General features: G+C 32.4%; 2 protein-coding genes and 2 long non-coding RNA genes across 4 annotated transcripts; 2 read left to right on the top strand and 2 right to left on the bottom strand.

The window, feature by feature from the left end:
- The first annotated feature begins 492 nt into the window (after positions 1 to 492).
- Positions 493 to 3,650, top strand: LOC143534962 (sugar carrier protein C-like). Its single transcript, XM_077029327.1, has 4 exons — positions 493 to 708; positions 1,255 to 1,577; positions 2,285 to 2,914; positions 3,032 to 3,650. Exons 1-4 carry the CDS (start codon positions 573 to 575, stop codon positions 3,506 to 3,508), a joined length of 1,566 nt encoding a protein of 521 aa, XP_076885442.1. The 5' UTR covers positions 493 to 572; the 3' UTR covers positions 3,509 to 3,650.
- A 9,144-nt stretch (positions 3,651 to 12,794) lies between these two features.
- LOC143534961 (uncharacterized) lies at positions 12,795 to 13,909 on the top strand. The gene is made up of 2 exons (XR_013135635.1): positions 12,795 to 13,131; positions 13,555 to 13,909. It is a non-coding gene; the product is annotated as an uncharacterized LOC143534961 (long non-coding RNA).
- Positions 13,910 to 14,132: 223 nt separating this feature from the next.
- LOC143534936 (vesicle-associated protein 4-2-like) lies at positions 14,133 to 17,287 on the bottom strand. Its single transcript, XM_077029301.1, has 7 exons — positions 16,931 to 17,287; positions 15,810 to 15,880; positions 15,657 to 15,738; positions 15,456 to 15,574; positions 15,289 to 15,366; positions 15,085 to 15,204; positions 14,133 to 14,510 (listed from the first exon to the last, which is right to left on the bottom strand). Exons 1-7 carry the CDS (start codon positions 17,154 to 17,156, stop codon positions 14,451 to 14,453), a joined length of 756 nt encoding a protein of 251 aa, XP_076885416.1. The 5' UTR covers positions 17,157 to 17,287; the 3' UTR covers positions 14,133 to 14,450.
- A 3,405-nt stretch (positions 17,288 to 20,692) lies between these two features.
- On the bottom strand, positions 20,693 to 22,340 carry LOC143534935 (uncharacterized). Its single transcript, XR_013135628.1, has 2 exons — positions 21,964 to 22,340; positions 20,693 to 20,996 (listed from the first exon to the last, which is right to left on the bottom strand). It is a non-coding gene; the product is annotated as an uncharacterized LOC143534935 (long non-coding RNA).
- Positions 22,341 to 23,131: the final 791 nt, after the last annotated feature.

Below are 23,131 nucleotides of genomic sequence, written 5' to 3'. Positions count from 1 at the left end.
TTTTTTTTTTTTTTTTTTTTTTTTTTTTTTTAAAGTCAATTTTCAAAAAAAAAAAAAAAGAATAATTCAAAATTAGGTTAACATATTTATGGGAACGTATTTTAAAAGAATATTTAAAGATTTAAACTTCTAAAAAAAGTAAAAACAACATTTAAGAGACTGGGTTATTGGTACAAGATCCTTATCCGTGGAAATTGGGTGACAAATGACTTCAAATCTTCGAATATTTATTATGTTTTCGAAACCGTTCAATATATTGTTATTTATTTTTTATTTTCTTGAACGATGACGTGTATATTAAAATTAAATAAATATAAAAAGTGCTAAAGTAGATATAAAGCAAGATAAGATTTTGGTTTTTAAATAATAATATTGTAATTAAATCCTGACTTATGAAAAGGATCGTTGCCAAAATGACAACAATTTGTTTCCTATTTTAAATCTTATTCCAGCTGGACATATTATTATTTCATTAACCTCTATATATACCCATATTCTCCATTGGCTTAAAATAGTCCATTTTCATTTTCATAACCTTTTATTCTCATTAATAATTCATAACAGTTGTCATTATGGCAGGCGGTGGTATTCCGACCGCTCCCGGCGGTAACAAAGCTTACCCCGGGAACCTTACTCTTTATGTCACGTTCACTTGTGTTGTTGCTGCCATGGGTGGTCTTATTTTCGGTTACGACATCGGAATATCCGGTAATAATAATAATAATAATAATATTAATGCTGTCATGTTATAGCTACACCACCCCATTTAATTTCACACTGTCTAAAAAATAATTATACATCAAGTCAGATTTGAAACTTTTGGTTAAAACGGCCATGTTTTGGATAGCCGTTCTGACCATTGGAGGGTTAACTATGAAAATTATTTGTCAGAACGACAGTTTGGCCAGTTTCCGAACAACAGTTTGGCTATAGATTCCAACTTTTGAAAATATATAGTTAAAACGCAATTATACATTCATATGAAACAGTTGTTTTAAACGGTGTGGGATTATGATGTATAGTTTCCAACTTTGAAAAATTTTTCTTAAACTTTTTTCTTTGTTATTTGAGTCTTATATTTAAAAAAAAATCTATGAATCCCATGTTGTTTATTTTTTTGTGAAAAACTATGAATCTATAAATCAATTTTTTTATTATTGTTATTATTATTATTAACTATGTATGTATAAATCAATTTTTTTGTTATTGTTATTATTATTATGAATCTAATGTTTAATTTTTGTTACAAAACAGGTGGTGTGACAGCAATGGATCCATTTCTAAAGAAGTTCTTCCCATCAGTTTACCGGAAAGAAAAATCCGACATATCTACCAACCAGTATTGTAAGTTCGACAGTCAAACATTAACTATGTTCACATCATCTTTGTATCTAGCGGCGTTGTTGTCGTCGTTGGTTGCATCAACGGTCACCCGGAAACTTGGAAGGAAGCTTTCCATGCTTTTCGGGGGCGTCTTGTTTTGCGCCGGCGCTTTGATTAACGGTTTCGCTCAAGCCGTGTGGATGCTCATTGTTGGTCGAATCCTTCTCGGTTTCGGTATCGGGTTTGCCAATCAGGTAACTATTTTATTTACACGTAAATTACTATTTTAACCCTTGGTTTGTCTCATTACTATTTTGACAGTAACATGTTGGTTTGAATAAAATACTAACATGTTGGTTTGAATAAAATACTAATTTATGACGATCCGATCTAATAATAATATTATTATGACAAATTTTAAATAAAATTTAGGTATGAAGTATTGTACTATTGTTGTTGATTTTTAAAAAGTAAACGTATAATTAGCATTAATGAAAATTAATATTCAATATTAGTCAGTTATTTAAATTTAAATAACTTATTTATGTCTTCTGACACTATTTTTAACTTTTTGACCAACCACACAACTTGGTTATGTAAACAAATCCGTACTCTGATTTCCTTTGTTTTGTTTTAAGTGTTTTATTATTAATAAACTCTTTTTTAAATTTAAAAATAATAAAATAAAAATATCTTGACTTTAATTATTGTGTTTATTTCGTTGCACATGTTGTCACTTTATTTGTCTTCCAAATCCAATTATCACACCACAAAACGTTTACATGTGATAGCAACCTCTACACAATTGACTTCGACAATGACAAGGAAAGTGATATTTTGTAACATTATTATCGTATTATATTAAACTACAACATTTATTAATATATAAATATTGCAAAAACATTTATGTTGATATTATAATTTTACTTTTTTAACGTATATATATTTTTTTAAATTTCAGTCTGTACCGCTATACCTTTCGGAAATGGCACCATACAAGTACCGAGGGTCACTCAACATCGGGTTTCAATTATCGATCACAATCGGTATCTTAGTGGCTAACGTATTGAACTACTTCTTTAACAAACTGGACGGGAATTTAGGATGGAGGCTTAGTCTCGGGGGTGCGGTGGTCCCCGCCTTGATTATCACAGTGGGGTCCCTGATCCTCCCTGAAACCCCTAACTCCATGATCGAGCGTGGTCAGAAAGACGAAGCGAGAACAAAGCTTCGTAGAATCCGAGGTGTTGATGATGTGGACGAGGAGTTCAATGATTTAATTTATGCAAGTGAAGAGTCGAGGAAAATTGAACATCCGTGGAGGAATTTGTTGCAAAAGAAATATAGGCCACAATTAACAATGGCTATAATGATCCCGTTTTTCCAACAGTTAACTGGGATTAATGTGATCATGTTTTATGCACCTGTTTTGTTCAAAACCATCGGGTTTGGAGATGATGCGTCGCTTATGTCAGCCGTGATCACGGGTTTAGTAAATGTTTTGGCAACGTGTGTTTCGATCTATGGTGTAGACAAGTGGGGCCGTAGATTTCTTTTCCTTGAAGGAGGCATTCAAATGCTCATTTGTCAGGTTTGTAAAAAAATTGACTATTCACTAACAAAAAGTTATAAATTCCAAAATTATTTTCAACCATATATGTGACACTTACTATGTATCTTATTTTAATTCAACTTTTTTTTTCTATAGGTTGCGGTTGCGATTTTCATTGGAATCAAATTTGGAGTGGATGGACAGGCTGGTGATTTACCCAAATGGTACGCGATAATAGTTGTGCTTTTCATATGCATATACGTGGCCGGATTCGCGTGGTCATGGGGCCCACTAGGGTGGCTCGTGCCTAGTGAAATCTTTCCTTTGGAGATTCGATCAGCAGCTCAAAGTATTAATGTTTCCGTTAACATGATCTTCACTTTCCTAATTGCTCAAGTGTTCTTAACCATGCTTTGCCGTTTTAAATTCGGGCTTTTCCTATTCTTCGCCTTTTGGGTCGTTATCATGACAATCTTCGTGTACATCTTCTTGCCCGAAACAAAGAACATCCCGATCGAAGAAATGGTGATCGTGTGGAAGAAGCATTGGTTCTGGTCAAGATTTATGGTGGATGTTGATTACCCGAATGGCGTTGAATTAAGTAAAAATGGTGATGTCGTTAAGAAAGTATAACTATATCAAATTAAGTATCATGTCACGTTTTAGTGATTTTATATTTGTTTTTAAGTATTAGTAGTTTGTTCTAAAGAACCACTCCAAAGACAAGAGTTTGTTATTTTTTTTATGGTCAAGTAAATATATTGGTTATATTTCATATTTGATTTCAGAATATTTTTCTTGTTATATTATGATTGAGTTAATGTTTAGCTGTTGAAACAGCCATAAGATGGTACACATGATTCATAGAATTGACTTGCTATATTTAATGGTTTCCAGCTGAGAGACATATCACATTTAAGTAAAACCTGTCATGGGCCAACTTGAACTTCTAACAATGTTATTATTATTCATTATTATTTTTATGCAACAACAATGACATTGTTTACTGGTACTATAAATTATTAGATTAGATAATAAGTTCATGCACCAAGCCACAAATCACTTAATGAAGGATCAAGTTGACATCTATCATATTTAATATATTTAATGGAGTGGCTTATAAAACAAAAAATGATTAAAGAAAACCATTATAACTTAATAAAAAATTGTGATTGTGTATTTTGGAAACGAGTCTTGTAACCAAATGTCATTTAACCAAATTGTTTCTTATGACATATTGCTATATGTTCGTGCGCTTTTGTCAATACGTGTTTTTTTAGATTTTGTTATAATGCGTGTTAAATATGAACTTTAAATATTCTATTTGTTGGATGAAGTAACAATCACGTTCGCTAGAATAAAGGGTTTTTCATTTTCACTTCACTACACACGCAAAGTTTGTCACGCTTGGATTGATTTTAACGTTTTGTGTATATTTGTTTCGTTTATAACCAAAAGCGCGTCGAGATAGCATTATAGTTTTAGATATTTTTGTATAAAATTGCCAATAATGCTTTTTATACATTGACCCCTCATATTTTCGAGACCACATGTTCACGTTATTTGTCGTTTCGAACATAAACATGTAAATCCAACTGTAACCTTTTATAAAGTTGTGGATTGTAACTTCTGATGCAAGGTGTCTAAGTTAGAAATATAAAGATAAAGTGGTCATTTTTTTTACAAATAAATCAAAAGACGAGTTTAAACAAAAAGTTTTTCATCTACTTAATATCAACAAACATTTCGCCCGGTGGTATATTGAGGTGTTATCAGGTGCTCACTTCTTTGAAGGTCGAGAGTTTAAGTCCAGTCATGAACATTTGAGTACAATTAAGAGTAGATTGGATGTGTGTATGAGGTGTCGTTCAAAGAAAACAACGGCCATGATGAAAACAATTTGATGCACAAAAACTTAATTATGTCGTCCGTTATTCTTTATTTATACTGAGTTGTTTTTACGGCTAACAAATATTAAAATCATTGTCCAACATATAACTCAACCCTCAAATATATTGCAACTCAACCCTCAAATATATTGGATACATTGAATAAACTAAAAACAATGTATATGTGATGAAATGATATAAAATGCAATAAGAAAATGGGCAAAAATATAAAATTATTCACTTCAATCAATCTATTTAACATAGTAGATTTCACAATATCACATCAGCGTAAGAGATCCCTTACGCAACAACATATCCGCCATGCAACTACATATCCGCATCTCTTCATATTAGCACTGTCGAGACACATGTCTTGCTATGAGTGATCAATTTTATGTAAAGTAATAAAAAAAACTGAAGTAATTAGTTCTAAAATAACCCAAAAATTCAAGTTTTTTTTTTAAATTAAGTTCATCAAAAAGGCTATACTTGTAATTTTACAATAAAAAAAATGTTCTATTTTACTTTTGGTTTGGATTTTGTGACATCCAGCATTAAATTATTGTACTTTACCCTTTTTCTAGTATCACATGGTTCGAATCTGATCCAAAACAAATAACACAAGAACATCTATTTATCCAAAAATATATCCCAATAGATATGGTACACCTTCAAAAGTTTTGGAGACCATTTGTTTCATGTGATATTTGCTTCCCCTTTTCATCACTCATCACTACTAGAAACTTTTAGATCCGTGAATCAAATCATAGTAATTATCTATAGCTATAGTTTATCGTATGAATATTAAACAACACAACTCTTTTGAAAAAGTGTGTCGGCTAACGGTTATAACTGTCTGTATTTATTCGGTTAAACTAGTAATAAAAGCCTCGTTAGTAACTTGCTATTGGTAAACAATTAAACATTGATGACTATGTTGACACGTATGTCAGTTATCATTGACGACCAAATCACTACTCTGATGATCAATTGCTACTAATAGATCAAGTGATTGCTGATCAATAGTAGCTTCCTATTGATGAACAATTATCACAGTGGTTCATCAGTTTCCATAGTAACTTATAAAACGGCTGATCAACAGTAACTTACCATTGTGTGAAAGTGCAACAATTTTGAACAAACATATTCAGAATAAACCCGTTAACTAATTTAAGGTTGCCTAAGCAAACCTATATCCAATTTAGTTTAACAAATTAACCCATTATTTTAACGAGTCATGATTGCCACCTATACGCCTTCAACAAATGCTCTTAAAAATTACATCACTTGTGGTTAAAATGATCCAAATTATTGAGATCTTTAATATACAAGGTGTCACATCCTATAATTAAGAATATAATTAAACATATTTGCTAAAATCATGATAAAGTCATCCCCGTCCTATACTACATGTCATTTACAAGATTTTGAACTATTAAAATAAGATGATAACAATATTCCACAAAGAAACTAATATTTTATATATTGATATTATAATAAATATATATTGACAGTAAAGTCATGGGTGTCATATAGACAACTTTAATAAGGGTATTGTTGCAATTCAACGCCGTTGTCATCACAACGTTTAGGTAGTGGAATATTTGAATATAAACAAACAAGTGGGGTACATGTGCAAACAAAAACAAGTTGAAATTAAACACTTCACAAAAATCTCAAACTTAGGGGTGTATTTTTTTAAACCGTAACCCGAAACCTGAGCTGAATAAGCCGCATCTGAATCCAAACAAGATAAATCTGAACCCGATCTTAGTTAAATGGTTCGATTTTCGGATATAGTTTTGGGAGATTTAGGTAACCTGAATAACTCGATAATCTCTATACATTCGGTTTCATATTTTTATAGGTAGACCGTTGATATGATATTCTTTCCCAAGCATTCGAACGTCAACTTCTACTATTCCAAAACCTGGCATTCGACAACTCTAATAATCCTATTCCATGATATCTATATCGAATACAAGAATCAAGAAACAATTGGAATCAAGATTTGATCATTCTTCCTTGGTCTACCATTTATTCTTCATAGTATTAGTTCATGTTTATCATTCTTTAATCTAGGTTTTATTGATGTTCAAGTTTATTAGTTCATGTTCATATTTATTGCTCAAAATAACTATGAGTCAACAATAGTTTAGCTAGAGGTGCACAAACAGCAAAAGTAAAAATCGGGTCGGTAGGAACCCGTTCAAGTTATAGTCGGGTATTTGACCGGTTTTCCGGGAATTTTTTTGGGTTTCAGGTAGGGGTCGGTCAGGTTTTGATGGGGTATTTTAGGTTCCGGAAAGAAACCCGATACCAAGTCATACCTGCAGGTCGGGTACAGGTAGGAACCGGTTCTGAGTCAGGTACACCAGGTTAGGTCTGGAGCCGTGCTTAGACATGATTATCGATCTAGTCGTGTTAATAGATTACTTTATTTTCGATTATTTCACAGTTTAGTCATGCTTATTGATATCGATTGGGCCACGATTTTGTTACAGCCCAGATTAGTTCAATGACAACCCAAAACTGATTTTGTTTCAGCCCAAAATTGATTTTGTAGCAGGCCGAAGCATACTCTAGCAGCCCAAAATCTGAACCCATAAACTCGATGTACCTGACCTGCTGACCCGAAAAAATGAACCTGAATAACTAGTACTTGGAATTGTTAAAAACACATTTAAAAAGGCAGGGCTCGCATCTTAACCCACTAGTTACATATTTTGGTTAGAATTAAACTTTTACTATAGGGGAGAAGATGATATTTGTGACGGGTTAAACCAGGTAGAAGTAAAATCAAGAGAAAGGTATAACGGGTCAGAATGGGCCGGGTAAGAAAAACTTGTTGAGTAATTTTTGTCAGTTGGGAACTTTCTTAAAACGAAACGAAAAATAAGAGTTCCAAGCAAATTGAAATTCTTTGAGATCAACTCGGTTTTTTTTAAAACTGTGCCGGTTTATTTTTAAAGAAATCATTTATCTAAGTTTTAATAAAACAAAATTTAACAAATAAATTCATAATGTATACGACTATACATAATCACTAACTGCTTGTGATATGTGTCATTGTTATATAATTCCTAAATTTATTACTAACTATTTAATATTTTCTTTATTCAACTGTATTAGACGAGCTTCCAACCTATTGACCCAATATATAAACCAAAATATAAAAAGACACGTAGTATGTTTTATAACTTCAAAGTTTTTTTATTGAAAATTTAAAATAGCGATCACTAATATATAGTTTGATAAAAAGAATCAAATTACAATAGAGATATAGGTAAGCGGACAACAAGTTGCATCACAACTCCCTTTTAAATGGAAAATGCGATCCTACTGAAAACAAAGTTACAGTTCTTCGGCATCGATATGTTACTGTGCACGATCCGCTGAACTCTTTTAAAAAACATAACATATGAGGCAAGGGACGAAAATTGGTATCATTAGTCAAAAACTTGTATTTCATTGTTGCATTCATTTACAGACATAAGGCTCTTCACATGAAATATGATACAACATTAACAAGGAAAAGAAACACCTAGGCATATGCCTTTAGAAACGACCGTGTACTTCTCATTGGTTCTTAAACTTGTCTTTTTATTTGATGATATCTATGTTACCATGCAATCTTTGTTTTTGTATGTCATATTATCATTGGTGAGATCATCACTTAATGTTTAACATTGTTGTATTGGTTTATATGTTGGCCTCATTATAGGCCATGACTCCTATAAATTAGTGTAACATTTAGCACAACAATGCATCTCCTCAAACAGCAAGATCTAAAAACATCTATAATGGCTAAGATGATCAACAACAAAACATTCGTCTGCATGCTTTTCGTGTTCGTTCTTGTTGGTGTCATGACAACAGCCCAAGGCCGAAAAATCTCATTCGGTAAATATTTCCATTTTAAAGTCCATAATCATTTATTAATTTGTCGCATATTTTATTTTAAAAACCAAAACGTATAACTAAATAGATTCGTTTATCTCACTTAATATTATGGTCTTTAATTTTTCAGATTTCCCGATAACATTACCTGCTTGCTCATCTGTTATCGGTGTCAAAAGTGGAGATACTTGTTTTGACATCGCGCAAAAGTTCAAGTTGACTACTGATGTTTTCAACTCCATTAACCCGAATCTGGATTGTAACAAGCTGTTTATTGGTGAATGGATTTGCGTCGATGGAATCTAGTTACGGCCTTCAAAATGACTCGATCGATAATAAGTTGTTCTTTCGCTTGTATGTTTATGTGATGTTTAAGCTGAGAACAGTTTCTTTGTAATGTTGTTTTCGCCAATGTTTAAGAAATAACATGCTTTGTTTTATCCTTCAAGTGGATTGCCTTGACCAAAACATTTTTTTAAAGCTACTTATATACCTTGATTTTTGTTAAACCACCTAAAAACACTCTTGTTTATTTAGAATAATAAAAACCGCATAAGATATATTATTAATCAACTATTATATAATAAACAATATGTAACACCCTTCTTTTATAACATCACTTTGATTAATCAATAACAGCAGAAAGTTGGTCCCAAGGCCATGACATTTTAAAACACATGAACTTGTCATTTGAAGGTTTATCCATTATCATCATAAACTCTGGAGACCTTAAACAACCCCATCGATCACTGGCGAGCCTTTCCTACATGGCATTACATAAGGATTAGTATAATGGTGTGTTGAAGATCAATGTTTAAACATTGTTGGTTTTAATAATGATCAAGATTAAAATGACCTATAATGTTGATGATTATGTCACATACATGCCTCAAACACTTATTGAACCATCTTAAGTCATGACAACAAATTACACAATGACATATATCAAGACTCAAGAATATGAAGACATACGTAGCTTGCATCTATAATACAAAGCATACATTGTAGAATTGCAAGAACTATACATTGTAGCCTTTGCACCCCATTTTCCTTAGCCTTTTGCGCTAGTTTTTCATACATATATAGGAAGTGCAGGAAGATTTAAAAAAATGTCTTCCATAAATCTAAATTATTAACTACTTTGATCCAAAGGCCCAGATCTATTTATATTGTTTATATAACATCAGTTTAAAGAAAGAGCTCAAGTAGAAGTAGAAGAAAGAAAAAGGAGAAGAACAAGTTTTACAACATCATTCATATTCAGTGTCGGCGGCATAATGAATAGTTTGGTACTAGTGATATGTTTGTGAGTTGTTCATAATTATTTGATGATATCAAAGGGGAACACTATCTTAATATAACGTTATTTTATTGTTGAGATTTTAAACATTATCTTGATATAGTGTTAGAGAGGTTTCAATATTTTGATGTAGTGGATGGTTGTTTGTGGAAGTGTAAATACATGCTATCTTTTATTAGGCGAATAATTCCGCATCCAAATAATATGAAAAATACTGATTACATCGAAACAGAAAGCAAGCGGACAACAGATTGTGTTGCTGCCCCCGCTTTGAATTGTAATACTATCTTGAGATTAAACAAAACAGAACACATTTGTGGTGTACGGGTTAACCGGATCAAATGAGCTTGAAATAATAATACAAAAAAACATTTTAATATGATTCATGCATGCATGTGTTTGTGTGTGTACATTCATTACTTCAACAAGTATAAAACAAAGCAGCTTTCTTATTAAGACTGAAGTAAACAATATTACAAAGCCATTGTTATCAGCTCATACATCACATAAGCATACAAACAGAAAGTACAATTTATTGTTTGGATCATTATTGAGGCACAACTTTGAAGATTATAATTATATTCCTTTGATGCAAATCCATTCACCCACAAACAACTTGTCACAATTCAGATTCGGGTTGATAAAGTTGAAGAATTTAGTGCTCAACTTGAACTTCTGCTCGATGTCAAAACATGTATCTCCACTTTTCACACCGATAACAGATGCGCAAAGAGGCGTTGTTATTGGAAGATCCGACAAAAGATCATAATTATATGAAGTGAGATAAAAATGATTATTCTCGGTTATTTCAAACAAAGGTTAAACCAACATTTTGCTTTTAAGGTGAAAAAGGCAGTGAAATATTTTAACGGCGTTTTGACTATGCAGTAAGCCATTAGGCCTACCAATCACTAATACCCGAGTTCGAGCCCTGAGACAGAATTTCAACCGTCTATTATTAGTTTGACGCTCCAGAGTTTCGAACCAATTAGGACTTCCACAAGAGGAAGCCCCTAAGGGAAACAGACCTCTCGACTGGTCTGGTGACCACAGACGGTAAATTAATAAATAATTATGAACTTTGAAATGCATTATGTGACTTACCGAGAGCAGTTGTGGTCATGATACCAACGAACACGAAAAGCATGCACACGAATGTTTTGTTATTGATCTTAGTCATTATATTGCAATCTTGTTGTATGTATAACGTTTGAAGATGATATAGATGTATTTAACGTGCTAAATGTAACCCTATTTTATAGAAGTCATAGCTTATAGTGAGGCCAACAACATAAACCAAAACAACAATGTCTTATTCACTAAGTAATAAATATATATAGACAAGTTTTGTAAATGACTAAGAGTAATAAGAATACAAATTGAAAATACTGTATTTTACTAAGTGACCATATTTACCAAGACACATAATTACAAAAATAAGACTGTTTTCCTTCCGAAATAGCCATTGAATGCCACCTCTAAATTCAATTTCACTTGTACGTGTCACGCGGGTAAGGGTAAATACGTCAAAAAAAGTAAAGAATCTAACGCAGACGTATAAATCTTACGCAAAGCGACATGAAGTAAACACACAATATATTTGGTTGAAGCTAAACTTAAATGCCTCTAGTTCAAAACGATTTAAAAATATAACTTATAAATTTAAAAAGTATATAAAAGTTATTTGCGTTTAAAAGGTAAAGATAAAAAGTCAGGATGTGTTACATTTGCCTGACAAACTATTAACCAATAAATTAGCTAAAAGGACTAAACGACCCCTAGCTTTACTCGATAAAATCTCTAGACACCTAACATTTTGTTCGGCAACAAATGAGCTTGTGGTGGAGTGGTAAGGAAGAGACTTGGTGTTATATGTTTGAAACATGCCCCAATCATTTAGCTTCGGAGGCACCGAGTGATGATGGAAGATTATGCGAGTAGATGGTGTTCACTAGTTGGATCCTTGAATTGAACGAGTTTTATATCACCGCATTGTCATGCCTTCGGCCAACTGCTCACGAACATTTGCATTATGTGAGGGTTTTCCAGGGATAGAAAAGCGAGTGCATCCCGATATGATGAATTTAACCAGTATCCCATTTGGAGGATTCGTTGACCGTCCGAAAAACATTTTGTTCGACCTAGATGACGTGTAGAAAGAAAACGGACTCGGCCACCAACCCGGTTTATAACCTGACCCACTTCTTAAAAAACTAGTCTCCAACACGATTCATATATCCCAAACCAGTTTTGATCAAGAGTCGACTAACCCGAATCCGATTTTAACCCGAACCGGCTTGAGTTTAAAACGAAATTGTACATGTTTCCCATAAGAAGTTACCAAACTATTAAGTCCAACAAATAGAACTATATTTTAAACCATTTTAGCCCCATTAGAGCATTCTCAGCCCATTCCCTATATTTGTGTGAGAATGTTTTGTAAATTATATGGTATGGTTATGAGTGGTTGTGAGTAGAGGAGAGAGAAAATGTTATATGAGGAAAGTTAAATTTGGGGTTTCACTGTTCATACCGTATAATATTTTAATATTTTTTAAAAGTGGTTGTGAGTGAAAGAGAGAGAAAAGATAATGATAAAGGTATAAAAATTATTATTTAATTAAACAGGAGAGAGAAAATACAGAAATTTTTAGTGTAATATTATGATATATATGGATATATGGTAGGGAATGGGCTGTGAATGCTCTTATATCATTCGATGAGTTGTTTCTTTTATTTGTTCCTTGTACATTTGTCATTTTGTGTTAATGCAATAGGGTTAAGTACAAACTAATGAGACACAATGTCACAATGTATAACGATGTTTCTCTTGTTTATATCAACATAATGAAAATCTAATCTTATACAAATGTAGTCATGTAGATATGATGCATATTTTTGGTTTTACTAGCTACTTTCATTGGTTGGATCAAAACCGAGCTTTACCAACGCTGTTTTGGTTTATATGTTGGTTGCATGTAGGATACGAGTTCTATAAATAGGTTAACATTTGTCAAAACAAAATCATCTCCATCTTCAAACGTCGACAGACAACATAATCATCATAACAATGGCTAAGACTAACATCAAAACCGTCATTTTCATGATTTTCGTGTTTGTTTATGTTGGTTTCGTGATAACAGCCGCAACCAGAACTATGTCCCGTGGTAAGTCCGATACTTAACCAGAGAATGATAATACTATCTACCGCTTTTTAAACAACATTGTTTTGTTTTTTTTTAACGGCAACTCACACACTCTCTAATCTACTCCTAAATTACACATTTATTAACATCGTTGTTAAAAAAAAGGAAAATGCTAGTGTCCTACTCACACTGACCATAGTGTATATAGAGGCGAAGTTTACTTAGGGCCTGGGAGGGCCCGCCCCTCTAATTTTTTGCGCAGTTATGTAAATTTACCTGTTTTTGACCGAAAATTTGAGCTCGGCACCTCTCTTTTATGATTATCTGTATACATTTTGAGTCTGTCCCCCTACCCCCATAGTGTCTTAGTCCGACTGTTTTGAAACAACTATTGAAATGAATATCTTAAATGAAGTCGTGAACTAATAATACGATGATTTACAGAACTATCAGGAAGAGAGCCGGTTTGTACATCAGTTGTTGGTGTGCAAACCGGAGATTCATGCTTTGGAATAGCTAAACAGTACAAGTTGAGCTCTGGATTCTTCGATTACATCAACCCGAATTTGAACTGCAAGAAGTTGTTCATGGGTGAATGGATTTGTGTCGATGGACTCTAATCAATGTCACTCAATCTATGAACGATATGATATGATTCATCTAATAAATGTTTCTTTCTGATAAAGATTGAAATATGTACTAAATACTTAAAGATGTGCTAAAACCTCATGTGGGTAGAAATAATGGTTTTGTACCATGTGTTCTTCGTTTATTAATAGAGGAAGTTGCTTTTGTTTCATGTTAGTATCATTATCTATACGATACATGTACTCGTGACACAAGTATTCGGAATGAATTTGTTGGCTTATGGTTAAGAAGTTGTGTAAAGACAACCTAATGAGACGCGATTAAGTATTAATACTCTTGTGTTAATAAATTAACTATGACAAAACTTCAGAGAATAATATCTAGCATCCATTATATGCTTTATAGTTTATATAACTGAATAATATCCAAGTGCGTTAACAAATCATAAATTGATGTTTGTACTCGATAAACCATATGCGAAAACAACTCTAATAAACATACAAATTTTGAATCACGCAAGAAAATAAAGGTTCCGCCTGTTGATGGAACTGTCGGGCGCACGTCAAAACAATACTCTATGTTGTTTTGACCTGTACCTCCTACATGTAACCACCAACCGGTGTAGATTTATATACGTGTTGTAATCTACCTCTCGAGTTACATATTCAACATTGGACAACTTTTTACAATGAGAAACATTAACGAGAATCCACAACATTGTACACGCGGTTTTGGAAATAAATGTTTTATTATCATACCGAGTCGTCTCCTTCAACTTGTTGTCGGGCCAGGTATCTCTCCCGTCTCTCTTTCTGCAATAAATGATCATATTATTATCAGTACTTTTATAAACCTTGTGAGCGAATCAGTTTAGTTATATTTTATATAGGGTGTATACAACCGAGCTGAACCCAAGCTAGATTAGGCTCGAGCTCAGTTCGTTTGGAGCTTTATTTTGTAAAGCTTGAGCTCGACTAATGTAGCTTGGCTCGTTTATAATTTATTAATTAACTTATATACATTTGTAATTATTTTAATTATAACTTTTATATATAACATAAAACATAATAAATATTATCTGGTTATTTTTATCATTACTTTATATATAATGGTAATTATTATATAAAAATACAAGAAATATATTAGATAGAAACTCATTTTTAGGCTCGAGCTCGTTTAAGCTTGGCTCGATTCGAGCTTTCAGTGGGGTGACCTCGAGAAGCTCACGAGCGGCTAAGCTCGTTAACACCCGTGATTTTATCTATATCTTGTCAAATGGCTAAAAGAAATGAGCTAAAAAGCAAACGGGTCGAAATGTTTCGACAAAAAAACATTTACGGGCCAACCTAACCCGTAACCCAATACCCAGCCAGTACAGTAACTCACCCATTCATCTATGACAAGCCCATCACCAACAATCTTTGGCCCGGTATCTTCTGGAGGCTTCTTTCGGGTTTCCAGGGCGGCCTCTGCCTCGGCTATTTGACGCTTCAGTTTCTCCAGTGCCTTGTATCATGTCAAAATAACGTTTAAAATGAACTTGTAACGCGTATGAAATAATAAAAAATGGAAGCTTTTTTAAAAACTTACCGGGCTTGGTTTAGCCGCGTCTAGGAAAACAACTTGCAGTATCCGCTCCACGGTTACTAAATCTTTCTGCTCATCAAACTGAGTGAAAACACAAGTTAATACATATACAATAATACAAACTTATACATATAGTAATAATATCTCAAAAGAGGTTGTGTATGACTTACTAGCTCGGGTACATAATCCATCATTCCTTTCACTTTCAGACTCATGATTTTAAATTTCACTTTCCTCTTTCGGTCTATCGGTTTTTCATTATTTTCAGGAGGTTCCACAAACTTGAAAACTATCATAAAAAAAAAAACCAAAACCGAAACTTTAATATATAAGCATACAGAGGCTACACTTGCAAACACAAATGTTGTTACCGGTTGCAATTATACTATCGCCGGGAGTCAGAATGGCGCCCGGAGGACGCATGAAACAGCTTTTAGGTGCAGTTGTTTGAAACTAAATAACACATCAAACAACATAGTCAGAACTAATGACTAGTATATCTAAAATTAAGCATACATTCATACCTTGAAAGCCACATGAGACTTGCTAGTGTTCTTTATTTTAATAGCACTTTGGACTTGCTTACCGGGTTCATCTACAAAATAAATACAATTAAATAAAAATTAAAAAGAACACACTTAATATAACTTAAGTTAATATAACATGTTCACATATACAAGACAACTTTTTTGTTATGTTTAAATAGTAGTATTAAGAAAGCAGACTCTTAGAAGAACCAAGTTTATATTATAAATGACGATTCTTTCATCTCGAGCTCGTCAAAACTTTGAATTCAAATATTTCTCCCGCCTTTAGTTGATTTAGTATTCAGTTGTGAAACGCGTATGTCACTAATTCACCCGTTATCTCTATTTGCCAAATTTAGAAATGCATTCGCGCTATATAAACGGCTAACAACATACAACTTGTGTTGCATAAACTCAAAACTCTTATCCAATTTCAAAAGTAACAAAAAGGGCAAAACAAATTCCACAAACCATTACTAAAAATACCTCTAATAAGTCACTTAACATAGTACACCTTAACTCTATAAACCATAACAACCACCACCTTAAATATATATAAACGAAACCTTTAAAAACTCTCTGGTAGCTCCTTACCTTTTCTCAAGCCACCATATTGTTTTATTTGTAAATGGAAGTTTCTCATACATTTGGCCCGAATCTACGGGTATGGGTCTCACAAAACCCAAATAGCCCTTAAACGGGTTATAACATCTCATTAAATTAAAATTTTATCTCACCAAATATTTATAACATAGAGAAATACCAAAATTAATATATGTTCTATTTTAAAGATATTATTTATAATTAAAAAAATTATGGTAAAAATAAATAGGTCTTGGATCTCACCAAACACAGATAGCTTTTAAACCAGGTTATATCATCTCATTTATTTGTAAAACATTTTATCATCAAACCATAAGTATATTATTAACCAGTAAATAAATAAATAAATAAATAGTTGTTTGGTAGCAAAAGGCCAAAATATTAAAACACAAAACTTACATAACTAATCATCTGGATCTCATGAAACCACAAATATATAATTAAATAATTCATAACAAATTAATAATAATAATCAATTATTATGAAATAAAAAGAAGCTAATAGTAAGTGCATACATGGAAAGTAGAGTTTAGAGCGAGGATCAAGCCTTAAACGACGTCGTGTGGGAAGCAAAGATCTAACAACCGAAGACATCGAAACATTCGAACTCCTCGAACTATGATGTTCCTCCACATGGTTTGAGGTTGTTGTTGTTGGATGACTTGAGTTGAATAATAAGCCCCAAAACTTACGACGGCGTTGAACCGGAGGTGGTGGTTGTTGTTGGTCGAGTATTGGCATATTATTATTATTATTATTGATTGATTGATGAAGTTTGTTTCTCCGTCTCTTTAAAATCTAAATATTAATAAAAGTAAAATTCTATGGATGAATGGTTGGAGTATTGACTTCGAACAGGTCGTGTTGTTTTAGTGTTTACTTTTGTGTTTGTGTTTGTGTTTGTGTTTGTGTTTGTGTCTTTGGAGCATTCAATACGCAGAGGCATTTTAGTTAAAAGAATTAATTGTTAAAGTGAGAAATAACAGATTTTGGATAAATATTGTCGGAGGGTATTTTGATTTTATTTTTTATTTATTTTTTTAACTTTAGTTAGATATTTTTAGTTTCTTTTTACTTTTGAGTTTTGAACCACCTAGGTTGTAAACGAGTGGATACGAGCCGAGCCTTTCGATTTATTTGATTTACGAGAGTTTGAACATGAGTTTAGTTTGTTTATTATTTATCAAATGAATTATAATGTGTTTTTAATTATTTTTATTTATATTTTGAGAAAATAAGTTAAATGAATCAAAGCTCAACTCGGACTTGTGTAATATCTTAAACGAGTCAGAGGTTGGCTGCTCGATAACTAAACAATATTTATTTGAGGTTTCGGGCTCGAATCGAGCTTGAGAAGGCTTGGCACGTTCCGATTTTTTTATTTCACGTTTCAAGTTTTTTTTTCAATTGATTCGAGTTTGGGCGGCTCACGAGCATTCGAATCATTTGCACCCCTAGAAATGCACATGAGTTATTTTTCCATTTATGTCCAAGACAAACAAATTTGTAAAAGTTTGGAATACAAATAATCATCTTTGTAGTTTCAATAAAACGTTTTTATTAAAAATAATATGTATTAGCAATTATTATTTTTTAACCAGGCAATTTAAATTTTAAAGATGCTCGTAAGTCTCATTATTATTATTATTTTTTGAATGACGGGCTTACACTAAGGAAAATTATCGGGATTAGCAATATGTTATCCTAAACAAAACATCAAATTGCATCAACTTGTCCAAATCAACTTATTGTTCCCGCTCTATTTTTTATCTACAAGAACGAGCAAGCCTTGATATATTCGAATATCTTAAAAGGAACAAAGCTCATCGCTTTGAAACCCCTTTCTCGTTAACGTGATAATCAAATACATCAAAACATGATCATATAGATACCATGGATTATCTTTCTCTTTTTAACGTTAGTATACGCTATTATGAGCATGTTTGGGATTGAGTTTGAAAAATGTTTATTGACTTATTGATGTTTTCTAAAGGCCAATAAGTTTTTAATGTGTTTGTCAATCACAAAAATCTTTTTTATTTTAGCTTTTTGAAATGGTTAAAAATCAGTTTTCCAAAAGCCACAAATTTGGCTTTTCAAAATGGCTTTTTGAAAAAACCAATAAGCTAATAAGCTTTTTTTAAACTCAATCTCAAATACGCTCTATATATACACTGCATGCTGGGGATCCAAAAGATTGTTGCAAAATGCTATCATATAGATACCATGGATTAATTTCCTCTTTTTATCGTTATTATACGCTATTATAAGCTGCATGTTGATGATCCAAGAGATTATTGAGACAATTCATGGGAAGGTCGGGTAACCGACACCATTGTTGAACTCTACTCAAGTAAAGTTAGCCAGATTGCATGTAATGCTATGTGTTCTAAAGTTTCCAAATGAGAAAGATACCCGTAGTTATGATGTAACCAACTTAGGAAAAATATTTAATTAATATATAATATGTATTAGGAAAAGCTTTAACTGTGAGATATTTAATTATGAGATAGTAGCAAATGAAACTTTAATCGCCAAATTATAATCGTGCTTACTTGTCACTTTGTAAGCTGTAAAAGGCATAGTAACTAAATTAGGATATTTTAAGATTTATATCAAGAAAGAATTCGATATTCGGTAGAAAAGATTTGAAACTTTTATAAGTACTTCATTTAACGCAGATGCCATATGAGGATTCATAAAAGGTATAGTAACTTTCATGAATCACTTGTGCTTTGGTTTGTTGGTTATTTTGAATACAACTTCAAGTCTTCAATGCATAGCAGCTTTAGGTAAAGAATGTTGGTTTGTTGGATCACAAACCCTTTTTCTATGATCATCGCGTCGTTTCAGTTAGAAACATTCATGAAAAGAAAATCCATATCTCAGTTCTCTCGCATACATATTTAACATATAAGGTTTTGACAAATTAATTCCTCGTATATAAATATGTATGAGACAAACTCGTCGAGAATTATCCGGTTTGATATTTTCACTTAATTACGATCATCTTACAAAAGGAGTGATGGTTACAAATAAGTTGGGGATCGATAGTGGGTGAAATCATTATTAAAGGTTCATTTACATTTGAATAACTTTATACAAGTGGATCAATCACTTAATGCACATGCTTAATTCTAGAATTAGAGTATAATATCATTTTAAATAGGATTAAGTCCTTTTGGTATATTTAAGAGTATAATTTTTTTTACTAATTACCGTGGGAATTGATGGTTACATTTGAATTTTTACTAATCTCGGTTTAAAGGTAACATAATATGGACCCTAGTTAAACTCTGATTTGCAATACAGCAACTTCATGTTCATGATGTTTTTATAGCTATACACTTATTTCTTTGAATTTATTGTTTGGTTATTCAACTTGAACACTAATTACTTGCTTCATTTAGAATTTAGAAATCATGGGCTTCCTATTATATGATATAATATACTGGGCTTCCAATCTTACTTCGGCCCAACAAACAAGTAAATTAAAATAAAAAACTTCTCCTGGTTTAATTAATATAACCTTTTAAGTTTTAACTAATTAGTTTTTGTTATTTTAGTGACAGTTCAGAGAACATATTATGGATTGCTTTTTCTAGTTGAAATTATTTCATCAAAGCATGTTGACATGAGATAAATCTGTCAAACATTTATAGTCAAGAAAAAAATAATAGAAAACTAAAATAGTTATAATAGCCAAACTACACATACGAAAACGTAATTTTCTAAAGAAAAACTAATAAACTTGTTTTAGAAAAGGCTCAGCTATATTCAAGTTTCTAATACTAGCAAGGGATTTCAACGAGACTAATAATCGTGTATGATATCGATAATAAAACCATGTTTCACACCATTAGGTACTGACTACTCATTTCTTACTAAACTGTACGTAGGTTGTTAGTTAAGATTCAATTACATTTTGTTTACTATTTTAATGTATGAAAGCTAAAATATCTTTTTCGACATTGTATGGGCAAATGTGTATGTATGTTTCAAAAAATTGGGATATATGGTATCGCCTTATTACCATATCCGTACTTGAGTACGAAAAGTTGTTTATTAATATAATACCCCAAATGCATATCTCAAAAGATTCGAATATGCCTGTAGAGTTCAAGTTTTATAGTCTCCTCTACACACAATGTTAATGAAGGGGTGACCACTCCAAAGCAACTAGTCCGGAGCAACTGGCTCCACAATATAGAAACTCGACATATATCTCCTAACCATGGCTACATTTCAACTTCGACATCTAAACTCGATAACTCAAGTTCAATAATCAAATCATGATCATTTGATGAACCTAACCAACATAATTTCGCAAATAACAAAATATCAATGAATCATAAGATGTAACATAGATTATGAGTGATTGAGTGTAGACATATAGGATCAAATCATCAAAATGTCCTATAATATGAAATCGGATTCATCCCATTGAAGAACAGGATCCAAATTTTGTTCTCTTTTGAGTTTGTCTTTCAAAAACCAATCACACACATTCCCCGCATTTAGTTCTTCGATACTACTCCCTTCTTGCTCTCCTATCACTCTCAAAAGATTTAGCGATGAGATCTGTACAGTATAAGTTGTTATATAAACTTACTAAGTCGTCACGATACATGGTTTGTAATAATTACTAAAAATGTTATAGAAAAAAAAAACTTTACTAAACAATGAAGTGTGAAAGCACACCATCCATAACAATATAACATAGTCGGGGTTTAAACTTGTGTAGTTTTGTGTTTAGATTTTTGAATGCAAATTTTGCTAGCTTCCTTGTAATTACTCATCCATAACAATAAAATTATCAGTATATGTGCACAAAATTGTATATAGCACAAAAACACTATTGGTGCAAACGATCTTTGTGCTTGCGAGCTACTCGAGCTCAATTTGACAAAACGCTCGAAACGAGCCTAGTCCTAGTCTCAAATAAAGATTGTTTAGTTATTGAGTCCGAGTTCAAGCCTTGTATAGGAAGCTAGTTTAGGCTCTCCAAGTCTTAACGAACTTTACGTATTTCTAAGTTTTTTAGACTTTGATATATTAATTTAGACATCACACAACCGAACTTTGACTTGTTTAAGGTTTTTCTCGAAATAAATAAAAATATTTAAAAGCATATGTAAATTAAATAAGAAATAATAAACGAGCTGAGCTCGAGCCCAAACTCTCATAAGTCTAAATGAGCCGAACTCGAGCATAGTCGAGCTCGGGCTCGGTTCAGTTTGTTTACAATTAAACACATTTTAGATAATTAAAATTTAAACTCATATGACTCTACTTATAAAGTACCGTTTACCTAGCAATGTTTACTAGCTGCTGACATGGCAGCCACTTAATCAATGGTCTACAAATTATACTTTCCGATACAATATATGTAGGCTAAAATAAATGTAAAAAAACACAATAAACAATTAAGATTAGAGTTCTTTTAATTATTTATTTAACGAGTTAATACTTAATATATGATATAATATGAGATGATACGTAGGTAACTATTAAATGCTTTCCGAAAACAAGAACAAGACATGCATACCGTCAAGCGACATAAAAACGCTTCATGAGAGCTCAATCCGGACATTTCAACAATGCCGGCTTCTTCGAGGGTCAAGAAGCTTCGTCTTTTCGAGCTCGTTGTATCTTCTTGCCCATCAACACTAGCTTTCAATACAAAATGTGTTCTTCTTCTAGACGGTCTACCAATCGCGTAATTTATATTCTTGATTCGAGCATTCGTCGAGTATTTAGAGAGTAATGATGAATGATAACTAGTAGCTTTGCATAGTTTGAGTGCATTCATGATGGTTTTAGGGTCCTTCAATGGATGAAGAAAAAGTGAAGATGATACAAACAAACAACCAATTTTATTTTATTTTATTTTTTGAATTATTTGATGTTGTGTATGTGGTGCACGTTAAGATATGGATGTGGATAACCCTACTCTCTTTTTTTCTCAAATAAACAATATTTTATAAAATAAAATGTTGAGTTATATACCACATCTTTATTATTTTATTTTGTTAACAACATAATTTATTTAAAAATGATGGTTAAAAGAGAACAACCAAACATTAAAAAAATATTACATTGAAATAAGTGGATTTTAAAGCCACGTAGTCCAAGTTACCTTTATTTCGTGTTCTACTCACCAGCCACAAGAAGGGGGAAAAAAAGTAATCGAATCCTAAATAAGATTCGATTGTAAATCATTCGCCTTAAAAATAACTTCATTCCGAGTCTCCAAATCACCCACCGGTACGTGTAAAGAATACATTCCACAACTTGTTTATTAGATTTGTGCATCTTTAGTGAATCTATCCAAGTTATCATGTCTCTCGGTCTCAGAGTTACAAGGTCTGTAATATTTAGTCAAGACTTTAATTAATCTATAAGCTCGACAAGAAATCTGGCAAGAACCAAAAACATGTTTTGTCATTTCCATCTCATTTGCACCAAAAGGACACATGATGAAAGAGATATCCTAGCGTTTATTGCAGAGATTCACAAGTCTCCGCATAAAACTATTAACCATGAACACTCTTTAACGATTTGATTACAAACTCCCTATCTTTGGCCACATTTTGTTTATCGAATACATCCTTTTTATGTATGGATTAAAAAATGCGAACGCAGAGAGTGTAACACCTACAGAGAGCATCCTTACAATTGTCTAATCTCCGTTTCCATCTTAACACTAGCGCCAA

Source organism: Bidens hawaiensis, unplaced genomic scaffold (assembly GCF_021521415.1).
Source record: "Bidens hawaiensis isolate Kalapana, Puna unplaced genomic scaffold, B.hawaiensis_p1.1 tig00010382_1, whole genome shotgun sequence".
NCBI lineage: Eukaryota > Viridiplantae > Streptophyta > Magnoliopsida > Asterales > Asteraceae > Bidens > Bidens hawaiensis.
This window is presented reverse-complemented; position numbering and strand designations above follow the sequence as displayed.

Coding starts and splice junctions, on each gene's coding strand:
- LOC143534962 (XM_077029327.1), top strand. CDS start 573: ATGGCAGGCGGTGGTATTCCGACCGCTCCCGGCGGTAACAAAGCTTAC. Junction 1,578..2,284: donor GTATCGGGTTTGCCAATCAG/GTAACTATTTTA, acceptor TTTAAATTTCAG/TCTGTACCGCTATACCTTTC. Junction 2,915..3,031: donor TTCAAATGCTCATTTGTCAG/GTTTGTAAAAAA, acceptor TTTTTTCTATAG/GTTGCGGTTGCGATTTTCAT.
- LOC143534936 (XM_077029301.1), bottom strand. CDS start 17,156: ATGCCAATACTCGACCAACAACAACCACCACCTCCGGTTCAACGCCGT. Junction 15,367..15,455: donor TGGATTATGTACCCGAGCTA/GTAAGTCATACA, acceptor GTTTTCACTCAG/TTTGATGAGCAGAAAGATTT. Junction 15,205..15,288: donor ACGCGGCTAAACCAAGCCCG/GTAAGTTTTTAA, acceptor ACATGATACAAG/GCACTGGAGAAACTGAAGCG.